Genomic DNA, 18,044 nt, shown 5'->3' with positions numbered 1-18,044 from the left:
TATGTTCCCCTCTCTGTTGTAGTTGTGCAATAGAGTGTCAATCACAGCTGAATATGTGTCGCGGCGTCAACACTTTGAAATATGTGGACGAAACGTAACATATTCCGTACGCTATACTGTGCACGAGATTAACCAAACTCTGTGTTTTCGACAAGAGGTATAAACCAGGTTTACCGTAAACTGCGTGTACATTAAGAAATTTACCGCATGCTGTAAGAGTGGGGACAGGGGGTGGGTGACTGGTACAGGAAATAAAAAAGGCATCTTAAGTTTTTACAGGAAGTTACCATTTACAATAAAAAAATCGATTTTTACACTTAAAGATATATTTGATATTTTGTGTTTAAGAATCTATATTGAAAGCTTAATGTGGAAAATGCTTTATACACTTACAAAATATACGATCTTTGTACACATCATGGATGAATAAAACGGTTGATTACATTTTAAGTCTTGTCCATGGCTACGAATATACGTTTTTTATTTATTTGTTTGAATTACATTACAAAGTATAAAAACATTGGACGAACATATCCCCTCTGTACCGTACACAAGATTTACCGAACTCTGTACCGTTCACGATATTTACCGTACCGTCACCCCCATGGATCGAATGGTATTGTCCTATTGTTAAACGCTAACCAAAATTAGTAAACAACATGGCGGACTCGACTCGCCGGAATGCCCGGGCGTCGATCATAAAAAGTGTGGTTAGCTGCTCGAATTCGCCACTCCGGTTCAAATTTTGAGCATAAACGAATATTGTACAGTACAAGGATTGCTGCCGCTGCCCCGCGCGTTAGGTATTCCCCCCTGTTCGCCTCCGCGCGTGCCCGGACACTCCCTCGCGTGTCCGGGCGTTAAATAGTAGGACCGATTTAAATAGCCTTGGATCCATGACATTATCAGAGTTAGTCTTTTTTATTTTCAATCTTTGATTGCCAACTGCTATAATAGTTGCCATTTTTTTATATTTATTGTATTGATAAGAACAGCAAGTACAAAAAAACACATTGCATGTAACAAAAATAACAATAAAAAAGTATATATAGAATAAAATAGAGCCTATATCTACATACAACTCAGATTGAATCTGATTGAATTAAAACCATTTTTGCACTAGGAATCAAAGAATTAAAATGTGTTTCCAGGAATTTACCCTTGACATTTTTTTTAACTGATTGTTTGATATACATTTGATGATCACTCTGATGGAAAACTATATTCATTGTTTATACTAAATTATAAAAATATGACTTATGTTACCATAGAAACACCTACATTTGTAGCTCTACCACTGCACTACTATTAGAGCAAATATATTATACATTTGTAATTTCTTCGTTTATTTTGTCATTAAACTTTATTTTGTGTCGTTATTCAGGGCAGAACAACAGCATATAAATCAACGTTTCCAATATGGAATCCTTTTATCAAAATGGATTTGAACAATTTCTTTAGGACATTGAAACTACTGTCATCCCAGGTAAAATTATGCTATTTCTTTCATTTTTTTTTAAATTTAAACTTTTGTTTTTACAATTTTGCTGACTGTTTTTTTTTATTCTCGGCAATTACACAAAAAATACATGTAGTTGAATTGAAATCAAAGTAGCTTGCATCAGACTCATGACCGGTAGACTCGAGTTCATATCCTGCCTTAGGCTAAACATCAAAAGGGTCACACATACACAGGAACCACAAATCACACATACACAGGAACCACAAATCACACATACACAGGAACCACAAATCACACATACACAGAAACCACAAATCACACATACACAGAAACCACAAATCACACATACACAGAAACCACAAATCACACATACACAGGAACCACAAATCACACATACACAGAAACCACAAATCACACATACACAAAAACCACAAATCACACATACACAGAAACCACAAATCACACATACACAGAAACCACAAATCACACATACACAGAAACCACAAATCACACATACACAGAAACCACAAATCACACATACACAGAAACCACAAATCACACATACACAGAAACCACAAATCACACATACACAGGAACCACAAATCACACATACACAGAAACCAAAAATCACACATACACAGAAACCACAAATCACACAGAAACCACAAATCACACATACACAGAAACCACAAATCACACAGAAACCACAAATCACACAGAATCCACAAATCACACATACAGAAACCACAAATCACACATACACAGAAACCAAAAATCAAACATACACAGAAACCACAAATCACACATACACAGAAACCACAAATCACACATACACAGAAACCAAAAATCAAACATACACAGAAACCACAAATCACACGTACACAGAAACCACAAATCACACATACACAGAAACCACAAAAAACACATACACAGAAACCACAAATCACACATACACAGAAACCACAAATCACACATACACAGAAACCAAAAATCACACATACACAGGAACCACAAATCACACATACACAGAAACCAAAAATCACACATACACAGGAACCACAAATCACACATACATAGAAACCAAAAATCACACATACACAGAAACCACAAATCACACATACACAGGAACCACAAATCACACATACGCAGGAACCACAAATCACACATACACAGAAACCACAAATCACACATACACAAAAACCACAAATCACACATACACAGAAACCAAAAATCACACATACACAGAAACCACAAATCACACAGAAACCACAAATCACACATACACAGAAACCAAAAATCGCACATACACAGAAACCAAAAATCAAACATACACAGAAACCACAAATCACACATACACAGAAACCACAAATCACACATACACAGAAACCACAAATCACACATACACAGAAACCACAAAAAACACATACACAGAAACCAAAAATCACACATACACAAAAACCACAAATCACACATACACAGAAACCACAAATCACACATACAGAAACCAAAAATCACACATACACAGGAACCACAAATCACACATACACAGGAACCAAAAATCACACATACACAGAATCCACAAATCACACATACACAGGAACCACAAATCACACATACACAGAAACCACAAATCACACATACACAGGAACCACAAATCACACATACAGAAACCAAAAATCACACATACACAGGAACCACAAATCACACATACACAGGAACCAAAAATCACACATACACAGAATCCACAAATCACACATACACAGGAACCACAAATCACACATACACAGAAACCACAAATCACACATACACAGGAACCACAAATCACACATACACAGGAACCACAAATCACACATACACAGAAACCACAAATCACACATACAGAAACCAAAAATCACACATACACAGGAACCACAAATCACACATACACAGGAACCAAAAATCACACATACACAGAATCCACAAATCACACATACACAGGAACCACAAATCACACATACACAGAAACCACAAATCACACATACACAGGAACCACAAATCACACATACACAGGAACCACAAATCACACATACATAGAAACCACAAATCACACATACACAGAAACCACAAATCACACATACACAGAAACCACAAATCACACATACACAGGAACCACAAATCACACATACATAGAAACCAAAAATCACACATACACAAAAACCACAAATCACACATACACAGGAACCACAAATCACACATACACAGGAACCACAAATCACACATACACAGAAACCACAAATCACACATACACAGAAACCACAAATCACACATACACAGAAACCACAAAAAACACATACACAGAAACCAAAAATCACACATACACAGAAACCAAAAATCACACATACACAGAAACCACAAATCACACATACACAGAAACCACAAATCACACATACACAGGAACCACAAATCACACATACACAGGAACCACAAATCACACATACACAGAAACCACAAATCACACATACACAAAAACCACAAATCACACATACACAGAAACCACAAATCACACATACACAGAAACCACAAATCACACAGAAACCACAAATCACACAGAAACCACAAATCACACAGAAACCACAAATCACACATACACAGAAACCACAAATCACACAGAAACCACAAATCACACATACACAGAAACCACAAATCACACATACACAGAAACCACAAATCACACATACACAGGAACCACAAATCACACATACACAGAAACCACAAATCACACATACACAAAAACCACAAATCACACATACACAGAAACCACAAATCACACATACACAGAAACCACAAATCACACATACACAGGAACCACAAATCACACATACATAGAAACCAAAAATCACACATACACAGGAACCACAAATCACACATACAGAAACCACAAATCACACATACACAAAAACCACAAATCACACATACACAGGAACCATAAATCACACATACACAGAAATCACAAATCACACATACACAGGAACCAAAAATCACACATACACAGAATCCACAAATCACACATACACAGAAACCACAAATCACACATACACAGGAACCACAAATCACACATACACAGAAACCACAAATCACACATACACAGAAACCACAAATCACCCTAACCGGCTCTGTTTTGAAATAAGAACATAATGATAATGTTTATTGGTCTTTGAAACTAGGAGCATTATCAGAGCATAGGTCTTATTTTGGAACTCCTGCCAGAGCAACTGCACAAATCATAAGGGCAAATTAATAGCGTCTAAGGATGGTATTCCCAGAATAGTGGCAGTTATTAAAGAAACATAAAACATTAATTTTCAACAACGCTGAAAGGACCAGTTACTGCGGCAAAGGCCTACTCCCCACGAAACCCAACTGATATGATAACTTTTCATGAATACCTAATCATAAATTACTGCAAACCAAAAAAATTTCATTTATGTAAAAATAGATATATCTACCAACAATTTTCACTTGTTTACCAATGGTCCCTAGAGAAAAAGTGACAAATTTGAGGGCTGTCCCTGAAGACTTCTATCTCAAATGCTTAGAGCTTGGTATGTGTGGGTACCATGAGTGGACATCTATGAAATTTTCAACTATATAATAACATTTGTAATTGCCATGGCAACAACAATAATAACTTCCATGGGTGTGATATGGAAAAAAATTGCGGGAGCAGTAACCATGGCATAATCTATTATTGTACAGAACATCATTAACTTTTTTTTGGAGGAAGACACTTATGAAAATAGAATGTTGTTGTATTTGGTTTCCAGGTACCTTGCAATGCACCCTGGGACGCTAAGTTGTCCAAGCAGTGGGATTCAGTGACCGCTAAGCAATGGTTAGATCAAATATGTTGGACCAGGTATGTCATATTGTACTATTTAAATCACCATGATAGTGGTTAGATCTGATATGCTATACTAGGTATGTCATATTGTACTATTTAAATCATCATGATAGTGATTAGATCTGATATGCTATACCAGGTATGTCATATTATACTATTTAAATCATCATGATAGTGGTTAGATCTGATATGCTATACTAGGTATGTCATATTGTACTATTTAAATCATCATGATAGTGATTAGAACTAATATGCTATACTAGGTATGTCATATTATACTATTTAAATCATCATGATAGTGGTTAGATCTGATATGCTATACTAGGTATGTCATATTGTACTATTTAAATCATCATGATAGTGATTAGAACTAATATGCTATACCAGGTATGTCATATTATACTATTTAAATCATCATGATAGTGGTTAGATCTGATATGCTATACTAGGTATGTCATATTGTACTATTTAAATCATCATGATAGTGATTAGAACTAATATGCTATACCAGGTATGTCATATTGTACTATTTAAATCATCATGATAATGATTAGAACTAATATGCTATACTAGGTATGTCATATTGTACTATTTAAGGTGGAGATGCAGTTTATTTGTGAATTTCAATCAAAAATAGTTTTTTTCGTTTTATATATAGATTTTTATCTAAAGAACATTCTGTGAAAATTTGACCAATGAATTCTTATTGGAACACCATTAAAATTGCTGTTTATTTTCTGGTTAAAAATAAAAAACACTCACACGTGGCAATGTTTATGTCCAATTGCCTAATTTGCATGAGTAAGCAAATAACAGGACCTTTGATTGACAATATGCATATCGAGATTGTACGGGTCATAGTTCATTCAATTCACGCGCATGTGCAATTATTCTCGAATCAGTTATCGCTCGCTAGCTAACCAAACATTATATTTCCTCAGCGTTTTTTCCTAATTTTTATCATTACATTATGCGTGGTGTGAAAAGAAAGAGAGGTAGAAAGAAGATTCAGATGATTTCTATGTCGGAAAAGGCAAAAGCTACACTGAAGGCATCAGCCCGCCGAACGAAAAACAAAATCGATGTGAGCGTCCAAACGTGACTTTCCCTGAAGGCGTGAATCCGAGTTTCTGATTGACTGAGAGATTTTATTTTTAAATAATTGTTCTCAAAAAATAAACTGAGCATAAGAAGAATAATTTAACATTGTTCACAGTGATAACAGCTCATTGTCGAAACAAAGCTTACCCATTCACGCTAGTCACAATAAACATCATACTCTTGAATAGGCGTCAATGACTACGGTAAAACTTAGACTCTATATTAGGCATCAGGAATGATTGAAATGTCCGAAAATGACGCCAAAATACACCTTAAAAGTCCTATTTTTTTTCTAAATCCCATCCCGAATTTACGGCAGAATCTGGTCCCTTAAATAAGGGACACGTGAGCTTTGATTCTAACCGGATATATTGCACTGGATCGGGGAGATACAACTTTCGTGTATCTTTTGTCCAATGCTAGGTGCTAGGTGGTGCGAGACAGCTTTGTTTGCAACCGGACGAACTCTGTTTAATTCAATGAAGCAAACAACTGACAATGCTAAAATAAATTGCAAAGGTACGCTAAAATTAATTGAAAACAAGCAAATAATTTCAATGAAAAATAAATCACAGAGGTAACTTGATACATTAACAACTCTTTTGACGCGCTGACCGCTTCTCCGCGTCTGATGTTTTGTTTTCCTTGTCATAATACTTACTGATTGATGATTTTGTTTTGATTTTTGAGTTCTTTAGCCTGCAACTCGCCCACAACCTTTGCTTTTTCCGTGAAAAATGGGGAAGTTTACGTCAATTTGACGGACATTCCATTTTTTTTTAAACTAACGAGCACACTGTTTAGCACTCCTATTTTTTCATTTGCTGATTTCTATTCAGAAAAATTCGACTGCTCGAAAATGCACCTTAATTTTGCACTCATGTCATGTCAGATTTCCAACAAAAATTATTTAAAACCGGTCGAAATTTTAAAACTTTTACGTTAGGAGCTGGAGCTCTCTCCTTGCAGCGACCGTCGCCGGTAGTACAAAAGCATGTTTTGTACGTACATCCGTGCGCTGATTGTCTGCGACTGTCTTAGAAAATCCCTGAATAAGGCGTTACCAAAATCGAAAAAAATAAAAAAATTGCCTCCTTAAAAAACGAACAGAATTCAAATATTTCTTTTAACAAATATGTTGCAGTGGGAAAATGGGATTGGAAACGCTGAACAAAACTTCTGTGTCTCGCGTTTCGATTCTAGGATTACGCGATTATTCATTATTGTGCGTTCGCTTCCTGGAGTTGGTTCTAAATACTACATAAAATCATCAAGGATAATTAATTTAATATCCCACTTTGTACTTTTCACGGTAAACCATAGGCTCTGAAATACTTGTAGATTTTTTATTGAAAATACATCGAAGAGAAGCCATGATGTTTTGATCGTGATAAAAAGTCACCTTCCTAGGACCGCCCCCTGTTTAATTATTCATGAGATGACGTCATGTTTACTGGGCATTGACACGTGTTTTTACCGACTCCATCAAAACACTGGTATGAATGACGTGTTTCTGATTTATATATTCAAGAGCAGTTGTTCTGGTCCAACAATTTTACATAAAATGTCTGTCTATACGTTAACTTTCAATTGTAATAGTCTAGAAAGTATGACAAAGTATGACAAAGCAGTAATTCCCGGTTTAACGCGCAAATATGCAAATTAGCCTTTTCCTCGTCTTCTATTTTTGGTGAATTCTTGGGATTTAAATTAAAATAGCTGATAGACGCTTTGGCCATTTGCCTCGAAATTTTCACTCATTATTGACAAGGTGTTCCCCCTTCAAAATGCGTCCGGACAGTTTATTACGACGAGTGGAACAAAAATAACAAGTCCGCAATTAACATGGATATATAAATTATGCAAAAATAGAAAAGAGTTAACTTTGAGGTCATGCTATGCGACTTTGAAAGCCGTTAGAGAGATGAGTGGACGCATTTGAATTAGTAGTATACCAAGGTATCCAGTGATGTAATTTTACCCACAAACGGACTTGAAGTTTTTGAGCTAATTTTTTTTAAACCACTTTTGTCCAAAAAAGCATATTTTTGACCCAAAATCAAAAACGCATTCTGGATATTTAAAATAAAGAAAAGTTTTACAAAGTTTGTATAATAAGCTTTCAGAAAATATATAACATGTTGGATATATAATACCATCTTCATTGTTTAATTACTCAATCAAAAAGCAAGCCAAATAAACTGCATCTCTACCTTAAATCATCATGATAGTGGTTAGATCTGATATGCTATACCAGGTATGTCATATTGTACTATTTAAATCATCATGATAGTGGTTATATCTGATATGTTATACTAAGTATGTCATATTGTACTATTTAAATCATCATGATAGTGGTTAGATCTGATATGCTATACCAGGTATGTCATATTGTACTATTTAAATCACCATGATAGTGATTAGATCTAATATGCTATACCAGGTATGTCATATTGTACTATTTAATTCACCATGATAGTGGTTAGATCTGATATGTTATACTAGGTATGTCATATTGTACTATTTAAATCATCATGATAGTGGTTAGATCTGATATGCTATACCAGGTACGTCATATTGTACTATTTAAATCACCATGATAGTGATTAGATCTAATATGCTATACCAGGTATGTCATTGTACTATTTAATTCACCATGATAGTGGTTAGATCTGATATGCTATACCAGGTATGTCATATTGTACTATTTAAATCACCGTGATAGTGGTTAGATCTGATATGCTACATGTATACCAGGTATGTCATATTGTACTATTTAAATCATCATGATAGTGGTTAGATCTGATATGCTATACTAGGTATGTCATATTGTACTATTTAAATCACCATGATAGTGGTTAGATCTGATATGCTATACCAGGTATGTCTTATTGTACTATTAAAATCATCATGATAGTGATTAGAACTAATATGCTATACCAGATATGTCATATTGTACTATTTAAATCATCATGATAGTCGTTAGATCTGATATGCTATACCAGGTATGTCATATTGTACTATTTAAATCATCATGATAGTCGTTAGATCTGATATGCTATACCAGGTATGTCATATTATACTATTTAAATCATCATGATAGTGGTTAGATCTAATATGCTATACCAGGTATGTCATATTGTACTATTTAAATCATCATGATAGTGATTAGAACTAATATGCTATACCAGGTATGTCATATTGTACTATTTAAATAATCATGATAGTGGTTAGATCTGATATGCTATACCAGGTATGTCATATTGTACTATTTAAATCATCATGATAGTCGTTAGATCTGATATGCTATACTAGGTATGTCATATTGTACTATTTATATCATCATGATAGTGATTAGAACTAATATGCTATACCAGGTATGTCATATTGTACTATTTAAATCATCATGATAATGATTAGAACTAATATGCTATACTAGGTGTGTCATATTGTACTATTTAAATCATCATGATAGTGGTTAGATCTGACATGCTATACCAGGTATGTCATATTGTACTATTTAAATCATCATGATAGTGGTTAGATCTGATATGCTATACTAGGTATGTCATATTGTACTATTTAAATCATCATGATAGTGGTTAGATCTGATATGCTATACCAGGTATGTCATATTGTACTATTTAAATCATCATGATAGTGGTTAGATCTGATATGCTATACTAGGTATGTCATATTGTACTATTTAAATCATCGTGATAGTGGTTAGATCTGATATGCTATACTAGGTATGTCATATTGTACTATTCAAATCATCATGATAGTGGTTAGATCTGATATGCTATACTAGGTATGTCATATTGTACTATTTAAATCATCGTGATAGTGGTTAGATCTGATATGCTATACTAGGTATGTCATATTGTACTATTCAAATCATCATGATAGTGGTTAGATCTGATATGCTATACTAGGTATGTCATATTGTACTATTTAAATCACCATGATAGTGGTTAGATCTGATATGCTATACCAGGTATGTCTTATTGTACTATTAAAATCATCATGATAGTGATTAGAACTAATATGCTATACCAGATATGTCATATTGTACTATTTAAATCATCATGATAGTCGTTAGATCTGATATGCTATACCAGGAATGTCATATTGTACTATTTAAATCATCATGATAGTCGTTAGACCTGATATGCTATACCAGGTATGTCATATTATACTATTTAAATCATCATGATAGTGGTTAGATCTAATATGCTATACCAGGTATGTCATATTGTACTATTTAAATCATCATGATAGTGATTAGAACTAATATGCTATACCAGGTATGTCATATTGTACTATTTAAATAATCATGATAGTGGTTAGATCTGATATGCTATACCAGGTATGTCATATTGTACTATTTAAATCATCATGATAGTCGTTAGATCTGATATGCTATACTAGGTATGTCATATTGTACTATTTAAATCATCATGATAGTGATTAGAACTAATATGCTATACCAGGTATGTCATATTGTACTATTTAAATCATCATGATAATGATTAGAACTAATATGCTATACTAGGTATGTCATATTGTACTATTTAAATCATCATGATAGTGGTTAGATCTGACATGCTATACCAGGTATGTCATATTGTACTATTTAAATCATCATGATAGTGGTTAGATCTGACATGCTATACCAGGTATGTCATATTGTACTATTTAAATCATCATGATAGTGGTTAGATCTGATATGCTATACCAGGTATGTCATATTGTACTATTTAAATCATCATGATAGTGGTTAGATCTGATATGCTTTACTAGGTATGTCATATTGTACTATTTAAATCATCGTGATAGTGGTTAGATCTGATATGCTATACCAGGTATGTCATATTGTACTATTCAAATCATCATGATAGTGGTTAGATCTGATATGCTATACTAGGTATGTCATATTGTACTATTTAAATCACCATGATAGTGGTTAGATCTGATATGCTATACCAGGTATGTCATATTGTACTATTTAAATCATCATGATAGCGATTAGAACTAATATGCTATACCAAGTATGTCATATTGTACTATTAAAATCATCATGATAGTGATTAGAACTAATATGCTATACCAGGTATGTCATATTATACTATTTAAATCATCATGATAGTCGTTAGATCTGATATGCTATACCAGGTATGTCATATTGTACTATTTAAATAATCATGATAGTGGTTAGATCTGATATGCTATACCAGGTATGTCATATTGTACTATTTAAATCATCATGATAGTGGTTAGATCTGAAATGCTATACCAGGTATGTCATATTGTACTATTTAAATCATCATGATAGTGATTAGAACTAATATGCTATACCAGGTATGTCATATTGTACTATTTAAATCACCATGATAGTGGTTAGATCTGAAATGCTATACCAGGTATGTCATATTGTACTATTTAAATCATCATGATAGTGATTAGAACTAATATGCTATACCAGGTATGTCATATTGTACTATTTAAATCACCATGATAGTGGTTAGATCTAATATGCTATACCAGGTATGTCATATTGTACTATTTAAATCATCATGATAGTGGTTAGATCTAATATGCTATACCAGGTATGTCATATTGTACTATTTAAATCATCATGATAGTGGTTAGATCTAATATGCTATACCAGGTATGTCATATTGTACTATTTAAATCATCATGATAGTGGTTAGATCTAATATGCTATACCAGGTATGTCATATTGTACTATTTAAATCATCATGATAGTGGTTAGATCTGATATGCTATACCAGGTATGTCATATTGTACTATTTAAATCATCATGATAGTGGTTAGATCTAATATGCTATACCAGGTATGTCATATTGTACTATTTAAATCATCATGATAGTGATTAGAACTAATATGCTATACCAGGTATGTCATATTGTACTATTTAAATCATCATGATAGTGGTTAGATCTAATATGCTATACCAGGTATGTCATATTGTACTATTTAAATCATCATGATAGTGGTTAGATCTAATATGCTATACCAGGTATGTCATATTGTACTATTTAAATCATCATGATAGTGGTTAGATCTAATATGCTATACCAGGTATGTCATATTGTACTATTTAAATCATCATGATAGTGGTTAGATCTGATATGCTATACCAGGTATGTCATATTGTACTATTTAAATCACCATGATAGTGGTTAGATCTAATATGCTATACCAGGTATGTCATATTGTACTATTTAAATCACCATGATAGTGGTTAGATCTAATATGCTATACCAGGTATGTCATATTGTACTATTTAAATCACCATGATAGTGATTAGATCTAATATGCTATACCAGGTATGTCATATTGTACTATTTAATTCACCATGATAGTGGTTAGATCTGATATGTTATACTAGGTATGTCATATTGTACTATTTAAATCATCATGATAGTGGTTAGATCTGATATGCTATACCAGGTATGTCATATTGTACTATTTAAATCACCATGATAGTGGTTAGATCTAATATGCTATACCAGGTATGTCATATTGTACTATTTAAATCATCATGATAGTGATTAGATCTAATATGCTATACCAGGTATGTCATTGTACTATTTAATTCACCATGATAGTGGTTAGATCTGATATGCTATACCAGGTATGTCATATTGTACTATTTAAATCACCGTGATAGTGGTTAGATCTGATATGCTACATGTATACCAGGTATGTCATATTGTACTATTTAAATCATCATGATAGTGGTTAGATCTGATATGCTATACTAGGTATGTCATATTGTACTATTTAAATCACCATGATAGTGGTTAGATCTGATATGCTATACCAGGTATGTCTTATTGTACTATTAAAATCATCATGATAGTGATTAGAACTAATATGCTATACCAGATATGTCATATTGTACTATTTAAATCATCATGATAGTCGTTAGATCTGATATGCTATACCAGGTATGTCATATTGTACTATTTAAATCATCATGATAGTCGTTAGATCTGATATGCTATACCAGGTATGTCATATTATACTCTTTAAATCATCATGATAGTGGTTAGATCTAATATGCTATACCAGGTATGTCATATTGTACTATTTAAATCATCATGATAGTGATTAGAACTAATATGCTATACCAGGTATGTCATATTGTACTATTTAAATAATCATGATAGTGGTTAGATCTGATATGCTATACCAGGTATGTCACATTGTACTATTTAAATCATCATGATAGTCGTTAGATCTGATATGCTATACTAGGTATGTCATATTGTACTATTTAAATCATCATGATAGTGATTAGAACTAATATGCTATACCAGGTATGTCATATTGTACTATTTAAATCATCATGATAATGATTAGAACTAATATGCTATACTAGGTGTGTCATATTGTACTATTTAAATCATCATGATAGTGGTTAGATCTGACATGCTATACCAGGTATGTCATATTGTACTATTTACATCATCATGATAGTGGTTAGATCTGATATGCTATACTAGGTATGTCATATTGTACTATTTAAATCATCATGATAGTGGTTAGATCTGATATGCTATACCAGGTATGTCATATTGTACTATTTAAATCATCATAATAGTGGTTAGATCTGATATGCTATACTAGGTATGTCATATTGTACTACATTGTATTTAAATCATCGTGATAGTGGTTAGATCTGATATGCTATACTAGGTATGTCTTATTGTACTATTCAAATCATCATGATAGTGGTTAGATCTGATATGCTATACTAGGTATGTCATATTGTACTATTTAAATCACCATGATAGTGGTTAGATCTGATATGCTATACCAGGTATGTCTTATTGTACTATTAAAATCATCATCATAGTGATTAGAACTAATATGCTATACCAGATATGTCATATTGTACTATTTAAATCATCATGATAGTCGTTAGATCTGATATGCTATACCAGGTATGTCATATTGTACTATTTAAATCATCATGATAGTCGTTAGATCTGATATGCTATACCAGGTATGTCATATTATACTATTTAAATCATCATGATAGTGGTTAGATCTAATATGCTATACCAGGTATGTCATATTGTACTTTTTAAATCATCATGATAGTGATTAGAACTAATATGCTATACCAGGTATGTCATATTGTACTATTTAAATAATCATGATAGTGGTTAGATCTGATATGCTATACCAGGTATGTCATATTGTACTATTTAAATCATCATGATAGTCGTTAGATCTGATATGCTATACCAGGTATGTCATATTGTACTATTTAAATCATCATGATAGTGATTAGAACTAATATGCTATACCAGGTATGTCATATTGTACTATTTAAATCATCATGATAATGATTAGAACTAATATGCTATACTAGGTATGTCATATTGTACTATTTAAATCATCATGATAGTGGTTAGATCTAATATGCTATACCAGGTATGTCATATTGTACTATTTAAATCATCATGATAGTGGTTAGATCTGATATGCTATACCAGGTATGTCATATTGTACTATTTAAATCACCATGATAGTGGTTAGATCTAATATGCTATACCAGGTATGTCATATTGTACTATTTAATTCACCATGATAGTGGTTAGATCTGATATGTTATACTAGGTATGTCATATTGTACTATTTAAATCATCATGATAGTGGTTAGATCTGATATGCTATACCAGGTATGTCATATTGTACTATTTAAATCACCATGATAGTGGTTAGATCTAATATGCTATACCAGGTATGTCATATTGTACTATTTAAATCACCATGATAGTGATTAGATCTAATATGCTATACCAGGTATGTCATTGTACTATTTAATTCACCATGATAGTGGTTAGATCTGATATGCTATACCAGGTATGTCATATTGTACTATTTAAATCACCGTGATAGTGGTTAGATCTGATATGCTACATGTATACCAGGTATGTCATATTGTACTATTTAAATCATCATGAAAGTGGTTAGATCTGATATGCTATACTAGGTATGTCATATTGTACTATTTAAATCACCATGATAGTGGTTAGATCTGATATGCTATACCAGGTATGTCTTATTGTACTATTAAAATCATCATGATAGTGATTAGAACTAATATGCTATACCAGATATGTCATATTGTACTATTTAAATCATCATGATAGTCGTTAGATCTGATATGCTATACCAGGTATGTCATATTGTACTATTTAAATCATCATGATAGTCGTTAGATCTGATATGCTATACCAGGTATGTCATATTATACTATTTAAATCATCATGATAGTGGTTAGATCTAATATGCTATACCAGGTATGTCATATTGTACTATTTAAATCATCATGATAGTGATTAGAACTAATATGCTATACCAGGTATGTCATATTGTACTATTTAAATAATCATGATAGTGGTTAGATCTGATATGCTATACCAGGTATGTCATATTGTACTATTTAAATCATCATGATAGTCGTTAGATCTGATATGCTATACTAGGTATGTCATATTGTACTATTTAAATCATCATGATAGTGATTAGAACTAATATGCTATACCAGGTATGTCATATTGTACTATTTATATCATCATGATAATGATTAGAACTAATATGCTATACTAGGTGTGTCATATTGTACTATTTAAATCATCATGATAGTGGTTAGATCTGACATGCTATACCAGGTATGTCATATTGTACTATTTAAATCATCATGATAGTGGTTAGATCTGACATGCTATACCAGGTATGTCATATTGTACTATTTAAATCATCATGATAGTGGTTAGATCTGATATGCTATACTAGGTATGTCATATTGTACTATTTAAATCATCATGATAGTGGTTAGATCTGATATGCTATACCAGGTATGTCATATTGTACTATTTAAATCATCATAATAGTGGTTAGATCTGATATGCTATACTAGGTATGTCATATTGTACTACATTGTATTTAAATCATCGTGATAGTGGTTAGATCTGATATGCTATACTAGGTATGTCATATTGTACTATTCAAATCATCATGATAGTGGTTAGATCTGATATGCTATACTAGGTATGTCATATTGTACTATTTAAATCACCATGATAGTGGTTAGATCTGATATGCTATACCAGGTATGTCTTATTGTACTATTAAAATCATCATCATAGTGATTAGAACTAATATGCTATACCAGATATGTCATATTGTACTATTTAAATCATCATGATAGTCGTTAGATCTGATATGCTATACCAGGTATGTCATATTGTACTATTTAAATCATCATGATAGTCGTTAGATCTGATATGCTATACCAGGTATGTCATATTATACTATTTAAATCATCATGATAGTGGTTAGATCTAATATGCTATACCAGGTATGTCATATTGTACTATTTAAATCATCATGATAGTGATTAGAACTAATATGCTATACCAGGTATGTCATATTGTACTATTTAAATAATCATGATAGTGGTTAGATCTGATATGCTATACCAGGTATGTCATATTGTACTATTTAAATCATCATGATAGTCGTTAGATCTGATATGCTATACTAGGTATGTCATATTGTACTATTTAAATCATCATGATAGTGATTAGAACTAATATGCTATACCAGGTATGTCATATTGTACTATTTAAATCATCATGATAATGATTAGAACTAACATGCTATACTAGGTATGTCATATTGTACTATTTAAATCATCATGATAGTGGTTAGATCTAATATGCTATACCAGGTATGTCATATTGTACTATTTAAATCATCATGATAGTGATTAGAACTAATATGCTATACCAGGTATGTCATATTGTACTATTTAAATAATCATGATAGTGATTAGAACTAATATGCTATACCAGGTATGTCTTATTGTACTATTTAAATCATCATGTTAGTGGTTAGATCTGACATGCTATACCAGGTATGTCATATTGTACTATTTAAATCATCACGATAGTGGTTAGATCTGATATGCTATACTAGGTATGTCATATTGTACTCTTTAAATCATCATGATAGTGGTTAGATCTGATATGCTATACCAGGTATGTCATATTGTACTATTTAAATCATCATGATAGTGGTTAGATCTGATATGCTATACTAGGTATGTCATATTGTACTATTTAAATCATCGTGATAGTGGTTAGATCTGATATGCTATACCAGGTATGTCATATTGTACTATTCAAATCATCATGATAGTGGTTAGATCTGATATGCTATACCAGGTATGTCATATTGTACTATTTAAATCATCATGATAGCGATTATAACTAATATGCTATACCAAGTATGTCATATTGTACTATTTAAATCATCATGATAGTGGTTAGATCTAATATGCTATACCAGGTATGTCATATTGTACTATTTAAATCATCATGATAGTGATTAGAACTAATATGCTATACCAGGTATGTCATATTGTACTATTTAAATAATCATGATAGTGGTTAGATCTGATATGCTATACCAGGTATGTCATATTGTACTATTTAAATCATCATGATAGTCGTTAGATCTGATATGCTATACTAGGTATGTCATATTGTACTA

At 32.4% G+C, this 18,044-nt stretch overlaps 1 protein-coding gene across 2 annotated transcripts in view; it reads left to right on the top strand.

Moving 5' to 3' along the window:
* LOC102802556 (amine oxidase [flavin-containing] B-like) overlaps positions 1-18,044 on the top strand; it is a 228,037-nt gene that overhangs the window by 22,620 nt on the left and 187,373 nt on the right. For both annotated transcript variants that reach the window (XM_085498623.1, XM_085498622.1), the window contains exons 4-5: positions 1,385-1,486; positions 5,266-5,357. In XM_085498623.1, the coding sequence (XP_085354749.1) occupies positions 1,385-1,486; positions 5,266-5,357 (194 nt within the window). The remainder of the gene's footprint in view (positions 1-1,384; positions 1,487-5,265; positions 5,358-18,044) is intronic.

Source organism: Saccoglossus kowalevskii, chromosome 4, assembly GCF_978046115.1.
Source record: "Saccoglossus kowalevskii chromosome 4, keSacKowa6.1, whole genome shotgun sequence".
Taxonomy (NCBI): Eukaryota; Metazoa; Hemichordata; class Enteropneusta; family Harrimaniidae; genus Saccoglossus; species Saccoglossus kowalevskii.
This window is presented reverse-complemented; position numbering and strand designations above follow the sequence as displayed.